General features: G+C 41.0%; 1 protein-coding gene across 2 annotated transcripts in view; it reads right to left on the reverse strand.

Moving 5' to 3' along the window:
- Window positions 1–25,890, reverse strand: part of tedc1 (tubulin epsilon and delta complex 1) — a 47,426-nt gene that overhangs the window by 20,464 nt on the left and 1,072 nt on the right. Inside the window, exons 4-7 of one of the 2 annotated variants that reach the window (XM_060933559.1) lie at window positions 10,684–10,779; window positions 4,276–4,419; window positions 4,112–4,198; window positions 3,502–3,588 (exon numbers count right to left, since the gene is read on the reverse strand). In XM_060933559.1, coding sequence (XP_060789542.1) covers window positions 3,502–3,588; window positions 4,112–4,198; window positions 4,276–4,419; window positions 10,684–10,779 — 414 coding nt within the window. The remainder of the gene's footprint in view (window positions 1–3,501; window positions 3,589–4,111; window positions 4,199–4,275; window positions 4,420–10,683; window positions 10,780–25,890) is intronic. The other variant, XM_060933560.1, reaches the window with a different exon arrangement.

Genomic DNA, 25,890 nt, shown 5'->3' on the forward strand with positions numbered 1-25,890 from the left:
CCACCGTGCCGCCCCAATAAAAATCTGTTCAAAGTAAATATAATTAACCAGCATTAGGGCAGCAACAAAAAGCTTCATATTCAGAACTGAACAGTTTCAGTGATGCTTGTTATTATCAAGAGCTGTTAATCACCACTTTCATAATGAGCAGTTCAGAATCATTTCAAGAAGGAAGCAAGGACACTGCAGACAGGTATAAACACCTGATACTGTAAAATTTGGTGATGAATCAGTGACAGTTTGGGGCAGTTTTGTAGCTGGTGACTCAGGGGATCTTATGACAATTCATGATGCCATGATCAATTCCGCTAAGCATCAGGATATCTCAGGCCAAAACGTGTCTGCCTCTACCAGGAGGTTCAGACTTGGCCATAGAGCTTTTGACATGATGAGCCAAACATACAGTACCAATCAAAAGTTTAGACACAGTTTCTTCTTCAATATGTTTTCTTTAACTTTACTTACTTGAGCAGTTCTTGACATAATATGGATCACTACAGTTATGGATGGAATAGAGCTATTTACTCCATTTATTATTTACTATTCCATCTCAAACACATTAATAAGTCAAGAAACTCATCCAATAATTAACTTTTGATGAGGCACACCTGTTAAGATAAGATAAAACTTTGTCACTGTACTTATACATTGTAGTTAGTGTGTTGTTTTTCTGATTGTCTTGAAGTCCACAACGACCTCCTTTGTTTTGGTTGTGCTCAGTGCCAGGTTACTGTCCAAACATCACTGGACCAGGTGTTGAACCTCTTCTCTATAGGGCTTCTCATCATTTTCTGACATCAGTTCCACTATAGTGGTGTCATCAGGAAACTTCAGGATAGTGTTAGAGGAGTACAGGTGTGCAGTTGTACGTGAATAGAGTGAAAAGGGCTGGGTTAAGGACACAGCCCTGTGGTACTCATGTGTTCAGGGTGAGAGTGGACGACGTGCAGTTGCCCACCCTGACGTTTTGCGGTCTGCTGGTGAGGAAGTCCAAAATCCATGAGCAGAGTGTGGTGGTTAATCTCAGGTTGCTGAGCTTGTTTACCAGTTCAGGGGGACTATTATATTGAAAGTGGAACTAAAATCGATAAATAGCATCTGGACGCATGTGTTGGGATGTTCCAGATGAGACAAGGTTGTATGAAGTGCAACTGCGATTGCATCCTCTGTCAATCTGTTTCCACATTAGGAAAACTAGTGGCTGTCCAGATCAATGGGGATGTTGGCCTTGATGTAAGATAGTACAAGCCTCTCAAAGCACTTCATAATGGTGTCCAAGCAACTGGGTGATAGTCATTGAGACACCTGACTGCTTGCTTTTTGGGCATGGGGACAATAGTGGTGGATTTAAGGCATGTGGGGACAACAGCTTGCTGCAGGAACAAGTTAAAGATGTCAGCAAACACCCCTGCTAGTTGGTCAGCACATGACTTCAGTGTGTGGCTTGGCACCCTGTCTGGTAAACTGAAAAGTATTCCAGGAGACTACCTCATGAAGCTGGTTAAGATAATGCCAATAGTGTGCAAAACGTCATCAAGGTAAACGGTGGCTACTTTAAAGAACCTAAAATATCAAACATTTTAACACTTTTTGTTTACCACATAATTCTATACATGTTCCATATATTATTTCATAGTTTTGATGTACAACCCCAATTCCAAAAAAGTTGGGACAAAGTACAAATTGTAAATAAAAACGGAATGCAATGATGTGGAAGTTTAAAAATTCCATATTTTATTCAGAATAGAACATAGATGACATATCAAATGTTTAAACTGAGAAAATGTATCATTTAAAGAGAAAAATTAGGTGATTTTAAATTTCATGACAACAACACATCTCAAAAAAGTTGGGACAAGGCCATGTTTACCACTGTGAGACATCCCCTTTTCTCTTTACAACAGTCTGTAAACGTCTGGGGACTGAGGAGATAAGTTGCTCAAGTTTAGGGATAGGAATGTTAACCCATTCTTGTCTAATGTAGGATTCTAGTTGCTCAACTGTCTTAGGTCTTTTTTGTCGTATCTTCCGTTTTATGATGCGCCAAATGTTTTCTATGGGTGAAAGATCTGGACTGCAGGCTGGCCAGTTCAGTACCCGGACCCTTCTTCTACACAGCCATGATGCTGTAATTGATGCAGTATGTGGTTTGGCATTGTCATGTTGGAAAATGCAAGGTCTTCCCTGAAAGAGACGTCATCTGGATGGGAGCATATGTTGCTCTAGAACCTGGATATACCTTTCAGCATTGATGGTGTCTTTCCAGATGTGTAAGCTGCCCATGCCACACGCACTAATGCAACCCCATACCATCAGAGATGCAGGCTTCTGAACTGAGCGCTGATAACAACTTGGGTCGTCCTTCTCCTCTTTAGTCCGAATGACACGGCGTCCCTGATTTCCATAAAGAACTTCAAATTTTGATTCGCCTGACCACAGAACAGTTTTCCACTTTGCCACAGTCCATTTTAAATGAGCCTTGGCCCAGAGAAGACGTCTGCGCTTCTGGATCACGTTTGGATACGGCTTCTTCTTTGAACTATAGAGTTTTAGCTGGCAACGGCGGATGGCACGGTGAATTGTGTTCACAGATAATGTTCTCTGGAAATGTTCCTGAGCCCATTTTGTGATTTCCAATACAGAAGCATGCCTGTATGTGATGCAGTGCCGTCTAAGGGCCCGAAGATCACGGGCACCCAGTATGGTTTTCCGGCCTTGACCCTTACGCACAGAGATTCTTCCAGATTCTCTGAATCTTTTGATGATATTATGCACTGTAGATGATGATATGTTCAAACTCTTTGCAATTTTACACTTTCGAACTCCTTTCTGATATTGCTCCACTATTTGTCGGCACAGAATTAGGGGGATTGGTGATCCTCTTCCCATCTTTACTTCTGAGAGCTACTGCCACTCCAAGATGCTCTTTTTATACCCAGTCATGTTAATGACCTATTGCCAATTGAACTAATGAGTTGCAATTTGGTCCTCCAGCTGTTCCTTTTTTGTACCTTTAACTTTTCCAGCCTCTTATTGCCCCTGTCCCAACTTTTTTGAGATGTGTTGCTGTCATGAAATTTCAAATGAGCAAATATTTGGCATGAAATTTCAAAATGTCTCACTTTTGACATTTGATATGTTATCTATGTTTGATTGTGAATACAATATCAGTTTTTGAGATTTGTAAATTATTGCATTCCGTTTTTATTTACAATTTGTACTTTGTCCCAACTTTTTTGGAATTGGGGTTGTATTCAGTATTGTTTTACAATATAGAAAATAGTCAAAATACAGAAAAACCTATGAAGGAATACAGTAAGGGTGTACAAACTTTTCACTGGTACTGTCGAGCCAATGAATGTCTCAGTCTTCAGATTATACATCATCCATGTGTTTGAACTCATTTATTATTATTATTTTGCATTTTTATTTCAAGTGTAAATAATTCTGAAGGATACTTTATGCGCTGTTGAAACAGACATGACAGAGAGACCTGCGTACCATCCAGCACCAGAACATCGGCTCCACATTTTTCCATTCTAGATATGCTTCAAGTATTCCATTCAGGGACTGGATGCGCTTGAGATCCTAAAAACACAATACACGAGGGCATTCAAATTTGAATCAAACTTGTGCAATATACAGGTAACTTAAGATACAGTTTACACAAAAACATGCAACATGCATTAAGGTCACTGGAGTAGCTAGCTTTCAAAACATTTTAAAAAAAAAACTCGCACCTACAAACAAATAAAAAAAAAAGTGTGGAATTTCCTCAGAAAATCAGTCAGCCTTCATAAGTTCTAAAGAAGAGATGTTTTGTGTGTGCGTGCGTGCGTGTGTGTTAATTAAACAGAACAGCACTAGGAAGACTGAGACTTTATCAGAACTCACTCTATATTTGAATCCATCAGGTCACGGTCTTAATTATCTTTCCTCCTAATGGTAGATAAATGATACTTACCTGCAGGATGCATTTTAAAAAAAATACTTCTGCATAGGTGAGATATATAAACCCCATTTCTCTCAATTACTGCAATAAACTTTTAACCTGGCTTGCAATTCATATAAACCGACAAGTCTGCCTCCATTATAATCAGTCATTGGTCACCTTTTCTAGTGCAGTAGATCCAGTTAGATGAGGAACATGGGCAGCGCTGGGGTAACAGGTGGATGGAGAGCTCATGTGGGAGCAGACCTGGAGAAATAAAATGACATTTATAGTCACCATTTCAACCAGCAGATGAAGTTCACGGGGCATGACTTGTCACTTGCCTTCTCAATAAGTTTGGCCTGCTCTTGCTGAGCTGTTAAGAGACTCCGCCACTGTAGCTTCAGTTTCCCATACTGCCACTGCAACCTCCTGACATCTTTACGTCCATATTCATTCAAGTCCAACTCCAGTTCTTCAAGCAGACCCTGACACACACACACACACACACACACACACACACACACACACACACAGTCTCATGAGAAACATCTGTTCCTGATGTATCTTAAGAACATGCCCACCTTTTACAGATTATGAGCAGACATAAATCAGAGTAACACATAAGTGAAACATCCATCCATTCATCCATTATCCGTAACTGCTTATCCTGTGGCTGTGGGTAAGCTGGAGCCTATCCCAGTTGACTATGGGCAAGAGGTGGGGTACACCCTGGACAAGTCACCAGGTCATCGCAGGGGTGGCACATAGCGACATTCACACTCACATCTACGGTCAATTTAGAGCCACCAATTAGCCTAATCTGCATGTCTTTGGACTGTGGGGAAACCGGAGCACCCAGAGGAAACCCATGCAGACACAGGAAGAACATGCAAACTCCACACAGAAAGCCCCCGTCGGCCACTGGGCTCAAACCCAGAACCTTCTTGCTGTGAGGTGACAGTGCTAACCACTACACCACCGTGCCGCCTCAAGTGAAACATGTACAAGCTTATTCTAAAGCCAGTATCTCACCGGGCTGCGACAGCTTGTGACAAATTGTGAATGTCATTCGCGAGAGAGTTTCAAAAGTGTCTTGAAACATTTGCGGGGCTTCTCAATTTCCTCGCATGAGTTGCAAAGTGTCGCTCCTTCGTCGCTGAAATTTTGAACATGTTCCAAAAAAAAATAATAAATAAATAAATAAATAAAAATCGCACGACAAAATTTCTCTCAAAATAGCCGCAAACACGTCGCTGGTGTTGCAAAGCCGTCACGAACCCTTCTCAAGTCAGTTTCCATGAGACAGGAAGTGTGAGTGTATCTCACTGAGGTGCGACAGCCTGCAACTAGTTGGAGACACAACAATTGCGGTAAAACATGCAAATATCAATTCAGTGAGATTCCAAGTGAAAATTCGCATATTTTATCGCAATTGTCGTGTCTCCAACTAGTCGCAGGCTGTCGCAGCCCAGTGAGATACTACCCTAAGCCAGCTGATTCAGCACTACAGCAGAATGGTCATAAATAAATCCTAGCTCTCCAACAGAAAAACTTGTACATGCACAATACTGCATAAAAGGTCTTGAGCAGATATAAAGAAAAGTCTGTTAAGCAAAGACGGCTTCAAAAAACTAAACTTGAAACATTTCTATAAGAAAAATTGAGAAGGAACAGGGCTCAACATCAACATTTCACATTACGTTTGGAGCTTAAGGGTGTTTTCACACCTGGTCCCCTTTAAAGGAACCAGACTCAGTCCTCTTTAAGTGGACCAAAAAGTGGACCAACAGAAAAAGAACTCAGTTCTTTTTGTGTTCACACTGTGAATTTATTACAAAGAGGACTGGGTTCTCTTTCTGGTCCAGTTAAGCTGTGATGGGGCCTCAGTCCTCTTTCTGTTCACACCAGGTCCTCTAGAGCCCTCAGACCCCCAGTGCATGGAATTCTGGGTAATTTTCTCTTGAATCAAAATGTCTGCTGCCATGCTTGCCCTGCTGTATTCTTTGATCAAAATAGTGCGGATTAAGGAAAATAAATCCGCACTCTCTCTCTCTCTCTCTCTCTCTCTCTCTATATATATATATATATATATATATATATAAAATATATATTTATAATAGTTATATTATTGTGGCCGACTCATCAGTCAGTAAGTTCAGAGAACTGTAAAGTGGCTGTGGTAAGTTCCAAAAGGAAGTTGAGCTTCCCTGCTACAGTCACGTGACCAACTACGGCAAATGAAGGTTAAACTACAGTGAAAAAGGCGAAGTGAACCTGGTGCGCTTTTTGTTCACAATGCGCAGATTAGGCGAACCGTACCGTTGATTTTTAGCGAACCGTACTGATACCACCTCCTGAGGTGGTCTCAGTTCGGTTCGCTTTAAAGGGGTCTGGGTACGGTTGGAGTGTTCACATATGTGCAAAAAATGCTGAGTCATCGATCTGAGTTCGGTTAGATGGCTGGAAGGGACCAAGTGTGAAAACACCCTAAAACTGTGCTGAATCTCTAAATTTCCTGCAGATTTATATTTAAACTGGCTGGTACGTTTGTGCAAACTTGTTTGAAAGCCCGGTGCAGTTCTTCCAGAGACTTCTGGTGTTGCACTTGATTCCGTTTCCTCAGGCACAATACTAGACAGTCTCCATTATGTCTTTATCTAAACAGCAAGCACGGTTTTGTTGTTAATTTGAAGTGCACCTTCTGGTGGTTTCCATGTGGTTCTGACCACGGAGCTGTTTAAAGCTACTGCTAGTGCATGCCTTCATGTTACTAAAATACTTAAAAATAAACAGTGTCTCCTCGTGCTTTTAACATCATGAGAAATTTGCATTTATATAATATTTTTCAAAATCCTTCCCAACAAGTTTGTAAATTACTCCTACATTCTTGTCTAAAACTATTTAAAAGATAGTCTCAATGAAATTAAAGTCATTGTTGTGACTTTATGACATTAGGACTTCAATGTTCAGATTGTGCGAAGGAGCGCTTCTCCACCCCCCACCTCATGCCAGGATTGGCCACAACAGGAAGAAAACTAAGGCTACTTAAAGTATAACGTAAAACGGATGCGAGTTTATTTCCAGTGCAAACAGTAAATACAAAAATAGGAAAACAAAAACTGAGAAAAAACAAAACCGGCCTCAATCAGGCAACACAAATAACAACAAAAAAACTTTTTAAAATACAAAACTCAGTATGCACTTCTCTGCACCTACTTCTGTTACACAGCCTCACAGCAAGCATGTGTCCTCCTGCACCTCTCTCTCTACAATGAACACTCCTGCCCCTTCTAAAGGGTTCACAATCAAGAGTAGCATGCTGATTGGACAGTCAGCAACCAATAGAAACATCCCATTACACCAACACTCAAAAAACAGTTAAAAACACATTTAGTTAAACCTACACAATACCACCATATACCCCAGACATATTAGAAAACACATACACCACATTAAATTCAACACATATATTAATTAAGCTACCCAACAATAATTACAAAACATTACATCACCATTTCAACCAAGTTCCCACCCCTGCACCGGAACAGTGGTTAAAACATTGGTTCCGGAAGGGCTCCAGTTCCCCCCCCGGCCCGGATTGTTGCTACACTAGGTACAATGGTGAGTGGAAATGTTTGTGTAGTAAAACTATTGTGTGGCGAGTGAAATATGACGCGAGACAACGGGTACCTGCGCTATTTGTGATGGTAAATAACTGTTTAACTGAGGAATATGTGTCTGTTGCGTGTGTGTAGCATGTGTGTGATCTCGCGCTAGCCGCGCTAAAAAGCAAATTCCAATACATGGAAGAGACGCCAACAGGTGCGCATCGGCTGTGTGGGCGCGTGTGTGTGTGTTGGGAGGTGTCTGAGTATCAGGAAGACATATCTCTAGCGTTTCTGTGAAAAATGCAACTACCACCCCTCATCATTTTTCACAGAGATCAAATAAACAAAGACTTATTTAAAGCTTGGATGTTTTCTATTTAAAAAAACAACAACAAAAAAAAACATTGAGTCAAGAACAATAAAAACCTACTCGAAAGCACGTTGTTCTTAAACTGCTGAGAATCTTGTAATATTGATGCTCAGCAACTGACCACTTCAATTCACCCGAAATGTCTGCCATGACTTCATGCAGACAGCCACAAGCATCATAACAGAGAGGCATCTTGGCCTTCACTGGTCTTTGAGTCAGATACATCACAGCCCGATGGAGACCATGTACAATAAGCTCACTCCACAGCTCTTGTGTTTTCACTAGAATACTAGCACTGGGTTTTGCTCTTTCACCTAATACTCAGTAACTGTGATGGTCATACTAATGTATACAATAGTTTTATTCTCATTTCTATAATATTTGGGACACTTCACATTAGATATAATTACATCTTCCAGTAGTAAAACGCTCTGTCTCAAACCACATTCTACTGTACTTTGCAGTAGGTCAGTGCACCAGTGGTGTCTATAGTGTTTTGGTATCCTTTGTGTGGTTTGGATTGTTGCCCTGGATTTTTCACTGAAGATGTATTCAATAGGAGTGTTTTCATAGTTCTGAGAACCGTTGAAGGAAGTTCCCCCTTTTGTGTGTGGCTGTACTGCAGGAACGGAGAATGAGCTCAGTCCCTAGAGCTCTGGTTTGAGGGATTTTTTTTAGCTCCTATTTCAGGGTAAGTACTCTCCAAGCACAAGGCAAACCATTACTGATGTAAGTGTGCGCTGACCGGTCAAACAAGTCAATGCAACAGCGGCAACCGCCATTTTTAAAAATGTGTAAAACTTTAGCTGAGCATCAGCCAGCAAAGCAGATACATAGGCGTGTACAGCGACCCATGTGCCATGTCAGTATGGATATGAGGGATGTCTTGTGCATGCTCCTGAGTCATAGGGTTGTTTCAATAGCAAAATTCTGGGGTTGGGACAGTACCTGGCATGGTAGGGCGGTGACAGTATGCAAGCAATAAATAAAACAAACGAACAAACAAACAAACAAACCTACATACATTTCATACAAACTGATGAAATTAATAAACATCAATAGTTGCATTGTTTAAACACTGCATTAAAAGAGGAAGCTCCTTCTTGTGTGTGTGTGTCTGTCTGTTGGTGACAGGTGTCAAAAGACTAAAGGTGGATTCGTAGCCAATTCTGCAAAAATCTGACCAAGGTTTTCTACATCCTCATTATTATACTGCTAAGTAGCCTAAGAAGACAAACGCATCACATCACTCTCTGCCAGCTCGCCCCATGTAACATTAGGTCAACTAAACTTGTAAGTGGGCAAGTCTGTTAGCTAGATTAAAGATGGGAAATACATGAACCATAGACATTCACTATTCATTATTCACACCTTCCATTCCTGGAATTCTTTGTACAAATTGGGATGTATAGTCCATGTATCTAATGTTCCATCAGGTCTCCTCCCACCACACATGACCTGAGGCACCGTTTGCACACAGGTATAGAAAAAGGACTCCACCACTCCACTATGACTTGCCCTAAAAGCAAAAAAAAAAAAAAAAAAAAACCACTAATTCAGAGAACCTTGTTTCTCAACAAGTTTTAGCAATCTAAGGTCACTAGTTCATTCAACAGCTGCCGAATCCACAACATCTTCTGAAATGTAGCTGGGGAAGCAGTGTGGCAGGTCACTGGTCAGAGGGAGAGCTCTTCACCGTTAGGTGTTAGACTTGCGCCACGCCCATGAGCTGTTGACTTAGTGTTAAAAGGTGGGCAAGACAGCAAACTCTTAAATAATGAAAAAAAGCAGTGAAATGCAGTCATGTTAACTACTGAAATTTGTGAAATGATACCGTACTGTTTCAAATCTCAAATATACCAATAACGATTAATTACCAGTAACTGGGGCAACCCTCAGGCATTATTGATACCCCTGCCACTGTCAAGGGTGGATGGACACTACTGCATTAAGCAACCTGGTGCAGCCACTCAACTATCCTTTAGCTCACTGTTTCTCAACCACTGGGCTGCAGCCAATTAGTGGGCTGCAAATTTTTCCTCAAGTTGAAGCTAATTTTTAGGGTACAATTGCTGGGTTGCATCCGACGTCACATCCACCTCATTAAGCTAGGGTCACACTACAGCTTGCGATGGGCTAATTGATGAAAACGAGGCATTGTGATGGCAACATACACGCGCGCTAAAAGTTGTGGTCACACAGTAGGTGCACACTTGACTGTCACACCTTTGCACGCTTGAGCCTGGCGCAGCTCAAGCGGCTGTGCACGCTCACGGAGCGCGTTGGGCGCACGATTGGGACCCAGTCGTTATGGAGAACACCTGATACTGATTTGAGTGCAATCACCACGCACAGATATGGAAGCTGTTTTCACAGAGGCTTTGCGAAGTATTATCATCATCACTGTCCCGTTTGTTTCTAGCCATGTTTATAACGCTGTTTAAATACTCTGCTTTCTGTTTTACTTTTGAAAGAGGAAAAAAAAAAAAAAAAAAAAAACACACACACACACACACACCACTTGTACGATGGTTCTGTTCTGGACACTTACAGTAATGCATTTATGTCTGAGGACTACAGTCGACTTGCTAACTTTAGGACTGCAGTTGTTATGCACAGTTTTGCACTCAAGTTTCCATCAATGAACAGTTGATAACTTCAACAAAAGAGACTTCATGTTAAAACTATAATGAATTTCACAGTTATACTTTGTGACTATATAGGACAGATATAGAAGTGAGTCATTTATAAATCACGTTATCCATCATCACCCAGATAAAGATGGGTTCCCTTTTGAGTCTGGTTCCTTTCAAGGTTTCTTCCTCATGTCGTCTGGGGGAGTTTTTCCTTGCCACCGTCGCCACAGGCTTGCTCAATGGGGATAGATTAGGGATAAAATTAGCTTGTGTTTAAAGTCTTTAATTCTTTGTAAAGCCACTTTGCTACAACGTCTATTGTTAAAAGCACTATACAAATAAACTTGACTTAAATATCACACCTACTAATAACACTCTTCCTACACTTAGATCCGTCTACCGCCATCCATCTTGTAGTGTCCTGAGCCCCAAATCTTTAACCCAGCCACATTTAAAAAGAAGTTGTACTGGTACACCTCCATGCCCTTCCAGGTTTTCATCTGTTTGTCCGTGTAGAACAACATCTGAAGCACCAGGTATTTTGAGATGTCGGGGAACTCAGTGAATGGATAATTCTCCAACTCTCAGGAAAAATCCTTCTTTGTTAGCATGTAAGGATCTATCCCATTGAGTAGTTTCTATATCCAATTCTTGGTTTTAATAACTTGCTTGTTCACTGTACACAAACAAGGCAATAAGTTGTGGTGTTAATGGACCAGACTCCACTTTTGGATTATTAATCCCATTTGGCTGAGAACGCCCTGCATGCATGGCTTTATGTTGGCTTCTGGGACATCCATACAGTTTTAAATACAACTACAATTAAAGAGTTTGTTTTTATTACATTTTTTTAAATTCCTGGGCTCCTGTCTGTAACAGGGAGTGATGTTGCATCCCATTAATACAACCCCAATTCCAAAAAAGTTGGGATGCTGGGTAAACTATCAAAAACAGAATGCAATGATTTGCAAAATCACTGAAACCCGGTATTTCATTGAAAATTGTACAAAGACAACATGTCAGATGTTGAAACTGAAAAAGTTTGTTGTTTTTTGAAAAACGTGCTTGTTTTGAATTTGATGTCAGCAACACGTTTCAAAAAAGTTGGGACGGGGCGTGTTTACCACTGTGTTGCCTCTCCCCTACTTTTAACAACACACTGTAAATGTTTGGGAACTGAGGAGACCAACTGCTGCAGTTTTGAAAGAGAAATGTCCCATTCTCATCTGATGGACAATTTCAGTTGCTCAACAGTTTGGGATCTCTGTCATATTTTGTGCTTCATAACGTGCCAAATGTTTTCAATGTGAGACAGGTCTGGACTGCAAGCAGCCCAGTTTAGCACCCGGACTCTTAGTACAGAGCCATGCAGTTTTAATATGTGCAGAAAGCAGTTTGGCATTGTCTTGCTGAAAGAAGGAAGGTCTTGCCTGGAAAAGAATTTATCTGGATGGCAGCATATTGCTCTGAAATGTGTGTATATCATTTAGCATTAATGATGCCTTTCCAGATGTACAAGCTACCCATGTCATGTGCACTAAATGCACCCTTATACCATCACAGATGCTGGCTTTTGAACTGTGCACTAATAAGCTGGATGATCCCTCTCCTCTTTAGCCTGGAGGATGTGGTGTCCATGAGTTCCAAAAAGAATATTTACTTTTGATTTGTCAGATCTCGGGACAGTTTTCCACTTCGCCTCAGTCCATCATAAAAGAGCTCAGGCCCAGAGGTGGTGGCGTTTTTTCTGGATATTGTTTATATCTGGTTTTAACTTGCATTTGTGGATGCAGTAATTAACTGTTTTCACAGACGATGGTTTTCTGAAGTGTTCCTGAGCCTATACAGTGATTTCCACTCCAGGCACGTGTCTGCTTTTAATGTAGTGTTGCCTGAGGGCCTGAAGATCACAGGCATCCAATGTCAATTTTCAGCCTTGTCTCTTGCATACAGAGATTTCTCTGGATTCTCTGAATCTTTTAATGATGTTATGTACCACAGATGATGTGATCCCAAAATTCTTTGCAATTTTATATTGAGGAACGTTATTTTTAAAATTCTTGCACTGTTTGCCCACGCAGTCTTTCACAGAGTGGTGAAACCCTCCCCATCTTTACTTCTGATAGACTTCACCTCTCTGGGATGCTCTTTTTTATACCCAATCATGTTACTGACCTGTTGCTAATTTACCAAATTGTTTTTTTTTTTTTTTTAAGCTTTACACAACTTTTTCAGGTCTTTTGTTGCCCCGTCCCAACTTTTCTGAAATGTGTTGCTGACAAATTCAAAATGAGCATATATTTTTCAAAACACAATACAATTTCTCAGTTTTAACATTTGATCTTAAGTCTTTGTACTATTTTCAATGAAATACAGGGTTTCCATGATTTGTAAATGATCGCATTCTGTTTTTATTTACAATTTACACAGCGCCCCAACTTTTTTGGAATTGGGGTTGTACACTTTACAGTAGATTATTAGACTCCAATAGAACAGATGAGCCAAAATAATTGAGGATCTTTTTTAATGGTCCCCGACTCGTTACAAGTATGAATAGGTGGGCCTCAAAGCAGAAAAGGCTGAGAACCCCTGCTTTAGCCAATGAGTGCACACCACTGCACCTGGCAGCTCAAGCAGACTGATACAGAGTAGCACATGTGCTGATGAAGCCAGGTCCCAGCATGCAACAGAACCCCAGTGAAAAGTTACGGTTGCACGAGCTACATGTTGCAGCTGACACAGGCCACACAAGCACTGCATGACTGCTGCTGTTATAGGGTTAGAAATGATCTGTTTCTATAGAAACATACAGTGGTGTTTGAAAGTTTGTGAACCCTTTAGAATTTTCTATACATTTCTGCATAAATTTGACCTAAAACATCAGATTTTCACACAAGTCCTAAAAGTAGATAAAGAGAACCCAGTTAAACAAATGAGACAAAAACATTATACTTGGTCATTTATTTATTGAGGAAAATGATCCAATATTATATATCTGTGAGTGGCAAAAGTATGTGAACCTTTGCTTTCAGTATCTGGTGTGACCCCCTTGTGCAGCAATAACTGCAACTAAACGTTTCCGGTAACTGTTGCACGCTGGCTTGGAGGAATTTTAGCCCATTCCTCTGTACAGAACAGCTTCAACTCTGGGATGTTGATGGGTTTCCTCACATGAACTGCTTGCTTCAGGTCCTTCCACAACATTTTGATTGGATTAAGGTCAGGCCATTCCAATACATTAACTTTCTTCTTCTTTAACCATTCTTTGGTCGAACGACTTGCGTGCTTCGAGTCGTTGTCTTGCTGCATGACCCACCTTCTCTTGAGATTCGGTTCATGGACAGATGTCCTGTCATTTTCCTTTAGAATTCGCTGGTATAATTCAGAATTCATTGTCCCATCAATGGTGGCAAGCTGTCCTGGCTCAGATGCAGCAAAACCGGCCCAAACCATGATACTACCACCATGTTTCACAAATGGGATAAGGTTCTTAGGCTGGAATGCAGTGTTTTCCTTTCTCCAAACATAACGCTTCTCATTTAAACCAAAAAGTTCTATTTTGGTCTCATCCGTCTACAAAATATTTTTCCAATAGCCTTCTGCCTTATCCACGTGATCTTTAGCAAACTGCAGACGAGCAGCAATGTTTTTGGAGAGCAGTGGTTTTCTCCTTGCAACCCTGCCATGCACACCACTGTTGTTCAGTGTTCTCCTGATGGTGGACTCATGAACATTAGCCAATGTGAGAGAGGCCTTCAGTTGCTTAGAAGTTACCCTGGGGTCCTTTGTGACCTCGCCGACTATTACACGCCTTGCTCTTGGAGTGATCTTTGTTGGTCAACCACTCCTGGGGAGGGTAAAAATGGTCTTGAATTTCCTTCATTTGTACACAATCTGTCTGGATTGGTGGAGTTCAAACTCTTTATAGATGGTTTTGTAACCTTTTTCAGCCTGATGAGCATCAACAACACTTTTTCTGAGGTCCTCAGAAATCTCCTTTGTTCATGCCATGATACACTTCCAGAAACATATTATGAAGATCAGACTTTGATAGATCCCTGTTCTTTAAATAAAACAGGGTGCCCACTCACACTTGATTTCAATCCATGGGATGACAAACACCTGACTCTAATTTCACCTTCAAATTAACTGTTAATCCTAGAGGTTCACATACTTTTGCCACTCACAGATATGTAATATTGGATCATTTTCCTCAATAAATAAATTACCAAGTATAATATTTTTGTCTCATTTGTTTAACTTGGTTCTCTTTATCTACTTTTAGGACTTGTGTGAAAATCTGATGTTTTAGGTCATATTTATGCAGAAATATAGAACATTATAAAGGATTCACAAACTTTCAAGCACCACTGTATCTGTTTCTGTGTTAACAGTTTAACAAATGATTGGTAACCAAATATTGACAGCATTGATTTTTTTTTTTAGTTTTAACATGACAACGACTTCTGACAGAAGTGTGTTCTGATTCAGGTAAAGATGCACGGTACAATTAAACCCATAATCAAGCAAAGTTGGTTTCACAATATTTTCATTACACTTGTAATGAAATAAGTGACCACATCAATAAAATATAAAACTCATGCTAATTGTGTGATATGAATGAATCCTCGCATGGTTCATATTAGTGAGTCTCCTTATGCGTAATTTTATCTAAACTCAGAATTAGATTGGATTTCATGAATGGAACACTTTTTTAATAAATGCCGTTGCAAATGATTTTTGAGAGAGAGAGAGAGAGAGGGGGGGGGGGGGGGGGGGGGGGGGGGATTGTTGGGTATGCCCGTTGTCACCTAATGGTTAAGAACAGTGTACATTATGCGCTGAGTGCAAGCAGGGACTCCAGCAAGACTATGACAGCATAACCAAAAGGGAGAGCCAGAAGGTAACACAGAGATGATGGAGCCCTGGGACAAAGCAGCAGCCACTCTACCGTCAACAAACCCGAGTAAATGTGTGTATGTATGTGTGTGTGTGTGGGGGGGGGGGGGGGGGGGGGGGGGTGTCACAGCATCCATACATCCCAGTTTACCAGAAAACTCTTTGCATGCCTGAGGACCCTTCAGATCTACTCCTTTACCAAATAAAAAGCTGTTGACTAAAAAGATATACATGTTTTCAGCCTAAACTTAAACACTGAGTCCCAAATACTACTTGGAAGGCTGTTCCATAACTGGGGGGCTTTGTAAGTAAAGGCTCTGGGCCCTTATGCAGCCTTCACTATTTGAGGTACCAACAGTCTGCACCTTTTAATCTAAGTGGGTGTGGAGGATCATAAAAGACCAGAAGTATTCAGAATATTTCCAAATATCATGAAAAATATAGTTACCTAAAATGGCCCAAAAAGAGCTGACTCATGAGAACATGACTCCGTACTGTGAGAGAGGCATTTGCATCCATGCACGCAGTATAAATGGTAAAGTTGTTTTGGCTGCTTGTGCCATGGCAGAATTCTTGGTATCTGAACTTACAACCCTAAATCAGAAAAAGTTGAGACAGCAAAGAAAATGCAAATAAAGTGATTTCTAAATTTACTTTGACTTATGTTTCATTGTAGACAGAATAAGCCCAAGATATTTCATGTTTTGTCTGGTCAACTTCAAGCACCGTCATTCATCTCGTTGTCGGCTGTCCATCACTAGTGACGATGACTGCTTCATTACGATGTGCGGAAACGCAGATGGGCCGTGAGGCCTGCACCAGACTTATTCTCCTTTCCTAATGAAGCACCTTGCACAGTAAAGTAAGACAAATGATGTCGTGTCCCCATCGTGTTGTCTCTCTGGACCTCCAGACCTGATGCCAAGTGGTGCACAAAAGTGCCACAGACCTGACAGGTATGGATGTTGCCCCACAGTGACAACTGACTTGCCGAGTGATGTCATCTGTTGGCCATTTGAGTGGTTCTTCCACATGCCATCTGGTGGTGTGCCATTGACCCTGTTGAATTCATCTGCCACGTTGCACCGAAAAGCACCCTGCTGCCAGTGCCTTATTGGTGATGTACTATTTAACCCAAAGCTGGAACCCAGGCAGGTGCTACCACTCCAGGTCAGAGTAGACCTGGGAGCAATGGTGATTAAGGAGTAACTCCACTTTCCCCAATACTCAAATCCTCCTGGACCTGAAACTCACCACTGATCGCAGTTTAAAGCCATACCCAGGACTTCATTTATAGCTGATATAACCACATGGACTCAGGATTACTTTGGCAAACTTTTGTCAAGCTCTACAATACAGAGTTACATCTACACATGCCAGTTAAAACTTTACTGTGCAAAAATGGAAGTCTTTGTTAACCGTGTCCAGAAGCACCATGGACTGCTCTGGGCTCTGAGGCATCTGGGATGGACCATCACACAGTGGAAACGTGTGCTGTGGTCAGATGAATCAGTATTCCAGGTCTTTTTTGGAAGAAATGGACACTGTGCTCCACACCAGAGATGAAAAGGACCATCCAGACTGTTACCAGGAACCAGTCCAAAAGCCAGGGTGTGTCATGGTATGGTGTTGTCAGTGCCATTGGCAAAGGTAACTTACACTTCTGTGATGGAGCATTAATGCAGAAAAGTACATTTTGGAGCAACATAGGTTGCCTTCAAGACGACATCTTTTCCAGGGATATTTCAACAAGACAACACAAAACCACATTCTACACACATTACAAAGGGTTGGCTGTGGAAGAAGAGGGTGCCTGTCCCCTCTGTCCCCAAGAGAGAATGTGTGGAGTATTTAGAAATGAAAAACATGACAATGACGACCCTGAACTCTTGCACACCTTAAGACCTGTTTGCAGAAAGAATGGTACAAAATAACACCTGAAACACTTCATCACTTGGTGTCTTCAGTCCCTAAACATCTTTTAAGTGTTGTGAGAAGGAATGTAAATGTTATAAAGTGGTATGTTTGAAGTAAATGTTTACTGTAAACAAATGTTTAAAGTAAATAAAGTAAACGTTTACTGTCCTAACATTTTTTTAAAAAATGTGCTGTAAAAATCAAAATTAGAATAAATGTTTATTTTGAAAAAAAGCCAACAAAATTCATGAAGTAAGGCATCGAATAATGTGCTGTTGCATTGTTTTGAGTGTAATACAGGTCAAAGATTATTTACAAATCATTGTTTTCAGTTTCAACATACCGTCCCAACTTTTTCTGATTTGGGGTTTTACTACTATTTCCCCATGTGAGCTGGAGTTAACTACTGGCATATAACCTGCATTTAACAACACTATAGTGTACTGATCAATCTAGAGCCATTCACAATATCACAGTGCAATTTTCAGTAACATTGAGACTTTGGCTCTCTGCTGTGGGTTATTAAAGATACAGAATGTAAAATTATTGGAATCGTGCCCCCCTTGACGGAAAAATGCTTTTGTAAATTACAACCCCAATTCCAAAAAAGTTGGGACAAAGTACAAATTGTAAATAAAAACGGAATGCAATAATTTACAAATCTCAAAAACTGACATTGTATTCACAATAGAACATAGACAACATATCAAATGTCGAAAGTGAGATATTTTGAAATTTCATGCCAAATATTGGCTCATTTGAAATTTCATGACAGCAACACATCTCAAAAAAGTTGGGATGGGGCAATAAGAGGCTGAAAAAGTTAAAAGGTACAAAAAAGGAACAGCTGGAGGACCAAATTGCAACTCATTAGGTCAATTGGCAATAGGTCATTAACATGACTGGGTATGAAAAGAGCATCTTGGAGTGGCAGCGGCTCTCAGAAGTAAAGATGGGAAGAGGATCACCAATCCCCCTAATTCTGCACCGATAAATAGTGGAGCAATATCAGAAAGGAGTTTGACAGTGTAAAATTGCAAAGAGTTTGAACACATCATCTACAGTGCATAATATCATCAAAAGATTCAGAGAATCTGGAAGAATCTCTGTGCGTAAGGGTCAAGGCCGGAAAACCATATTGGATGCCTGTGATCTTCGGGCCCTTAGACGGCACTGCATCACATACAGGCATGCTTCTGTATTGGAAATCACAAAATGGGCTCAGGAATATTTCCAGAGAACATTATCTGTGAACACAATTCACTGTGCCATCCGCCGTTGCCAGCTAAAATTCTATAGTTCAAAGAAGCCGTATCTAAACGTGATCCAGAAGCGCAGACATCTCCTCTGGGCCAAGGCTCATTTAAAATGGACTGTGGCAAAGTGGAAAACTGTTCTGTGGTCAGACGAATCAAAATTTGAAGTTCTTTATGTAAATCAGGGATGCCGTGTCATTTGGACTAAAGAGGAGAAGGACGACCCAAGTTGTTATCAGCGCTCAGTTCAGAAGCCTGCATCTCTGATGGTATGGGGTTGCATTAGCACGTGTGGCATGGGCAGCTTACACATCTGGAAAGACACCATCAATGCTGAAAGGTATGTCCAGGTTCTAGAGCAACATATGCTCCCATCCAGACGACATCTCTTTCAGGGAAGACCTTGCATTTTCCAACATGACAATGCCAAACCACATACTGCATCAATTACAGCATCATGGCTGCATAGAAGAAGGGTCCGGGTACTGAACTGGCAAGCCTGCAGTCCAGATCTTTCACCCATAGAAAACATTTGACGCATTATAAAATGGAAGATATGACAAAAAAAGACCTAAGACAGTTGAGCAACTAGAATCCTACATTAGCAGGGATGAGAATGGAAAATACTTAAAAAGTCTGAAAAAACCAGGGCGGGGCCCATGGCCCAAGGGGGCGGGGCCAATAGCCAAAGGGGGTGGGGCCCATAGCCCGGGGGCGGGGCCCAGAGCCCGGGGGCGGGGCCCAGGGGTTCCAGGCGCTAATGATTTTTGGCTTTTTTTTTTACCCCAAAACCATTAATTTTATCAGCAAAAAGTTGCAATGTATTTGGAAATAAATTCCCCTTCTTGGTGGACTACCAGGTGAAAATTATTAATATGGTACAAGAGACTTGTTTTTAATCAATTCAGATTTGATGATTTCAAAAAAATCAATGCACCTTTTAATATAAACGAGCTCTACAGTATTATATTTCTGCATTTTTGCTATTCATGTCTTTGAATACTCTAATCCTTTAAAATGAAGTACAAACCAGAAAAAAGTTCTGTCATATAATTCTCTTAAGCTTTCTTCTGATGTTATCATGGTAGCAGGAGGTCTTGCATATTAAGCAGGCAACATTCAACATCACTTCCCTTTCAACTGTTGTGTGTACTAACTAGGTTTTATCTGGACAGGATGTTGTGTAATGTAATGCATACCATATGGTCAATTTGAAGATCGAGATGGTGATTTTGAGTTAAAGAACAGGCATGTACAATGGGCATTACAAATTGGAAAAATTTTTTTAAATCAAAAACTATAAGTTCATCTCGGCCTAAAAAAATGTGGGCAGACGCTCCCGCACGGCACATGCCAGCAATTCCCCCCCATGAAATGAGCAATAAGTAGGAGAGTCATACACGGTATCATACCTAAAATTTTATCAGAAATATAGATATGATACTATGATTCTCCCCAACATGCTACATTAGACAAGCTAACCTCATTTATAAAAAGATACACACTTATATATGACGTGTATTTGATATATATGATGTATATTCATACATTGTTACTTTACGGAAATCTTCAATAAGTGTGGTCTTTTCATGACAGCCTGTTGTTGACCTAAATATAATGCATATGAAATGACACTCCTCACCTCAACATGTCCTTTACAATCATTTAAGCCACCATGGGCAATGCTGAAACCACTGCTGCAAACAGTACATCGTGCGAAACTGTCATTATTTTCTACCCTTATTAGACAGGGAGATTCTTTTGTGTAATCTGAGGTGAAGTGGGGTTTGTACTTTGGTTTTTTGGGGCGCGCGCTCTCTCTATGCCATGCCGGTCCTGTCCGCTGCACTGACTCAACTAAAAACTTCGGTCCTCGAGAAAAGGGATAAAAGCCCGCCCACACTGAAAGCTGATTGGCTTATTTTGCTGAGTAACCCAATCAGGATGCTCTTTGTCTGGCATGCGCTACATGAACAGGCACACAGGCAGTGTTGCCACATTGGGTGGCTTTAAGTGCATTTTGGCGGGTTTTGAACATATTTTGGGATGGAAAACATCAGCAATATCTGGCAACACTGCACACAGTCTCCCTCGTGCGCGCACATTCTAAGATGCGTGATGCAGACCTTAATGTTGCGCGCGCACGCTCTTGCTCGCTTCTATCAATATGCAGGAGACTCCCGGAAGTTTCGGGAGACTTGGGATGTCTGCGTTATAAGGTGACCACAGATCGTTAATCATACCCCCCCCCCGAAAATTTCTCAACGGATTTACATCGATCTCAAAAACGATCATTTTAGTCTGAAAAAGTCGGAAATCCGCCGATCGGCGGAAAATTCTCATCCCTGCATTAGACAAGAATGGGTTAACATTCCTATCCCTAAACTTGAACAACTTGTCTCCGCAGTCCCCAGATGTTTACAGACTGTTGTAAAGAGAAAAGGGGATGTCTCACAGTGGTAAACATGGCCTTGTCCCAACTTTTTTGAGATGTGTTGTCATGAAATTTGAAAATCACCTAATTTTTCTCTTTAAAATGATACATTTTCTCAGTTTAAACATTTGATATGTCATCTATGTTCTATTCTGAATAAAATATGGAATTTTGAAACTTCCACATCATTGCATTCCGTTTTTATTTACAATTTGTACTTTGTCCCAACTTTTTTTGGAATCGGCGTTGTACTTGTGGAAGAACAGTCTCAGACCTTCGTTTGTAGCGCTCTTCCTACAGGCTGTGAAAGACTACTGGGGCTCTCAGACCAAACAGTTGTTTAGACTCAGGCCAAGTTTACATTAGATCGTATCTGTCTCGTTTTCTTCGCGGATGCACTGTCCGTTTACATTAAAACGCCTGGAAACGCCAGGAAACGGGAATCCGCCAGGGTCCACGTATTCGATCCAGATCGTGTCTGGTCCGGTGCTGTGTAAACATTGAGAATACACGGATACGCTGTGCTGAGCTCTAGCTGGCGTCGTCATTGGACAACGTCACTGTGACATCCACCTTCCTGATTCGCTGGCGTTGGTCATGTGACGCGACTGCTGAAAAACGGCGCGGACTTCCACCTTGTATCACCTTTCATTAAAGAGTATAAAAGTATGAAAATACTGCAAATACTGCCCATTGTGTAGTTACGATTGTCTTTAGGCTTGCCATCCTTCCACTTGCAAGTGGTAAGTGATGTGCACTGGGATCACACACACAGCAGCTCAGTCCCGAATCACTGCTCGTGCGCTATACTCGCGCGCTCTGTGAGCTGCGCAGGGCCGGAGTGCGCACCCTCCAGAGGGCACTCGCTGTTCAGGGTGGAGTGATTTGAAGCGCAGGATGCCTGCGGAGCCGAGCGTATCCGTGTATTGGTGTTGCTATGTGCACGCGAATCGTGTATTGGTGTTGCTGTGTGCACGCTAATCGTTTTAAAAACGTTAATCTGATGATCCGCTGATACGGTCTAATGTAAACCCCACCTCAGTGAGAGGAGCTCCCCTAAGAACGACATACTTTCAAGAGCTGCTTTTATTCCCCTCTCCTCGTTTGCATTCGCACTACCACTAATAGGAATTCTGAAGTGACATAAACTGGCTGACAGTTGCTATTGCAACATTGCTAGCATTGTTTGTTTTCATATGAATGTGTCTTGTCCACTTTTGTGTCTTGGTCATACAGTGGTGCTTGAAAGTTTGTGAACCCTTTAGAATTTTCTATATTTCTGCATAAATATTAATTAAAACATCATCAGATTTTCACACAAGTCCTAAAAGTAGATAAAGAGAACCCAGTTAAACAAATGAGAAAAATATAGGGTCATTCCATGTCAATTCACACAAATGCCCAAAACCTCCCCAGTGACACCTCTTCAATTTGCCTTATTTTTATTTTCTTAGTGCCTTATGATGTCAAATGAAAGAATCCAAAATTTTAGCTTCCTAGCTCGAACGTTTGAGTTATGGCCCTTCAAAGTTTGGGTGCCACGCCCACTTTTGGGGTCCGGGAATTGCGCACTTAATTTGCAAGCATTTTTGGAGGCCCATATTTTTTGTTCCAAGGGGGATATAGACCTGTAAATTGCTAGATCTATGTATTCTGGCCCTGTCTATCAGATTCTGCACCTAAAAATAGCATAGGTTTACTAACTTTATAGATATTAACCCCCTAAAAGTGGATTTTTTTAATGACAAATTTTTTTGACATTTTGGGGGTCCATATCTTGGAAAAAGTTTTTATGTTGATGGGGTTTCAACTGATTTATCATCATATTTGGGAACTCTACTGTGTACTTAGAGAGTTTCAGGGCACTCAGAGGTTTGGTGGGGGTACAGGAGGGCCCCAAATATGGCTTTGGGACAAAATTACCATTTGGTACGCCCTACTTCAGGCCATTAGTTGGCCATGTGGGCACATGATGACTGGAATGAACCTTTAACCCTATCAACAGACACCTTTTATCAAACTTTTAAGCCAATAAAAACTTTGATTATCCAACTCCTTCAATATAAACTAAGCATTTGTATACTAAGTATTTGTTTATTTTTGCATATTTTCTGAAAAATCCTAATGCATTCCTAATTCCTAATCCAATCCTAAAGCATTGTTACCCTCCTCAGGAGTGGCTGACCAACAAAGATCACTCCAAGAGCAAGGCGTGTAATAGTCGGCGAGGTCACAAAGGACCCCAGGGTAACTTCTAAGCAACTGAAGGCCTCTCTCACGTTTACATTAGCCAATGTTCGTGAGTCCACCATCTGACACTGAACAACAATGGTGTGCATGGCAGGGTTGCAAGATGAAAGCCACTGCTCTCCAAAAAGAACATTGCTGCTTGTCTGCAGTTTGCTAAAGATCACGTGGACAAGCCAGAAGGCTATTGGAAAAGTGCTTTGTGGATGGATGAGACCAAAATAGAACTTTTTGGTTTAAATGAGAAGCGTTATGTTTGGAGAAAGGAAAACACTGCATTCCAGCCTAAGAACCTTATCCCATCTGTGAAACATGGTGGTGGTAGTAGTATCATGGTTTGGGCCCGTTTTGCTGCATCTGGGCCAGGACAGCTTGCAATCATTGATGGAACAATTGAATTCTGAATTATACCAGTGAATTCTAAAGAAAAATGTCAGGACATCTGTCCATGAACTGAATCTCAAGAGAAGGTGGGTCATGCAGCAAGACAACGACCCTAAGCACACAAGTCGTTCTACCAAAGAATGGTTAAAGAAGAAAGTTAATGTATTGGAATGGCCTGACCTTAATCCAATCAAAATGTTGTGGAAGGACCTGAAGCAAGCAGTTCATGTAAGGAAACCCATCAACATCCCAGAGTTGAAGCTGTTCTGTACAGAGGAATGGGCTAAAATTCCTCCAAGCCAGCGTGCAAGACTGATCAACAGTTACCGGAAACGTTTAGTTGAAGTTATTGCTGCACAAGGGGGTCACACCAGATACTGAAAGCAAAGGTTCACATACTTTTGCCACTCACAGATATGTAATATTGGATCATTTTCCTCAATAAATAAATGACCAAGTATAATATTTTTGTCTCATTTGTTTAACCGGGTTCTCTTTATCTACTTTTAGGACTTGTGTGAAAATCTGATGTTTTAGGTCATATTTATGCAGAAATATAGAAAATTCTAAAGGGTTCACAAACTTTCAAGGACCACTGTATACAAGTTATTTTACTAGTACTATAGGCTAGTTCCCCAAGATCAATATTGTGAATTACAGTTAGGTCCATATATATTTGGACACTGACAAATTTTGTTTTTTTACCCATTTACTGAAACATATTCAAGTTATAGTTATATAATGGACAAAGTCCAGACTTTCAGCTTTCATTTAAGGGTATCCACATTAAAACTGGATGAAGGGTTTTAACAGTTTCAGCTCCTTAACATGTGCCACCCTGTTTTTAAAGGGACCAAAAGTAATTGGACAATTGACTCAAAGGCTATTTCATGGGCAGGTGTGGGCAATTCCTTCGTTATGTCATTCTCAAGCAGACAAAAGGCCTGGAGTTGATTTGAGGTGTGGTGCTTGCATTTGGAAGATTTTGCTGTGAAGAAAACATGCGGTCAAAGGAGCTCTCCATGCAGGTGAAACAAGCCATCCTTAAGCTGCGAAAACAGAAAAAAACCCATCCGAGAAATTGCTACAATATTAGGAGTGGCAAAATCTACAGTTTGGTACATCTTGAGAAAGAAAGAAAGCACTGGTGAACTCATCAATGTAAAAAGACCTGGATGCCCACAGAAGACAACAGTGGTGGATGATTGCAGAATAATTTCCATGGTGAAGAGAAACCCCTTCAGAACAACCAACCAAGTGAACAGGAGGTAGGCGTATCAATATCCAAATCTACCATAAAGAGAAGACTGCATGAAAGTAAATACAGAGGGTTCACTGCACGGTGCAAGCCACTCATAAGCCTCAAGAATAAAAAGGCTAGATTGGACTTTGCTAAAAAACATTTAAAAAAGCCAGCACAGTTCTGGAAGAACTTCCTTTGGACAGATGAAACCAAGACCAACCTCTACCAGAATGAAGGAAAGAAAAAAGTATGGCGAAGGCATGGTACAGCTCATGATCCAAAGCATACCACATCATCTGTAAAACACAGCGGAGGCAGTGTGATGGCTTGGGCATGCATGGCTGCCAGTGGCACTGGGTCACTAGTGTTTATTGATGATGTGACACAGGATAGAAGCAGTCGGATGAATTCTGAGGTATTCAGAGACATACTGCGTGCTCAAATCCAGCCAAACTGATTGGTCGGCGTTTCATGATACAGATGGACAATGACCCAAAACATAAAGCCAAAGCAACCCAGGAGTTTATTAAAGCAAAGAAGTGGAATATTCTTGAATGGCCAAGTCAGTCACCTGATCTCAACCCAATTGAGCATGCATTTCACTTGTTAAAGACTAAACTTCAGACAGAAAGGCCCACAAACAAACAACTGAAAACCGCTGCAGTAAAGGCCTGGCACAGCATTAAAAAGGAGGAAACACAGCATCTGGTGATGTCCATGAGTTCAAGACTTCAGGCAGTCATTGCCAACAAAGGGTTTTCAACCAAGTATTAGAAATGAACATTTTATTTACAATTATTTAATTTGTCCAATTACTTTTGAGCCCCTGAAATGAAGGGATTGTGTTTAAAAAATGCTTTAGTTCCTCACATTTTTATGCAATCATTTTGTTCAACCCACTGAATTAAAGCTGAAAGTCTGAACTTCAACTGCATCTGAATTGTTTTGTGCAAAATTTATTG

This window comes from Neoarius graeffei, chromosome 11 (genome assembly GCF_027579695.1).
Source record: "Neoarius graeffei isolate fNeoGra1 chromosome 11, fNeoGra1.pri, whole genome shotgun sequence".
Taxonomy (NCBI): Eukaryota; Metazoa; Chordata; class Actinopteri; order Siluriformes; family Ariidae; genus Neoarius; species Neoarius graeffei.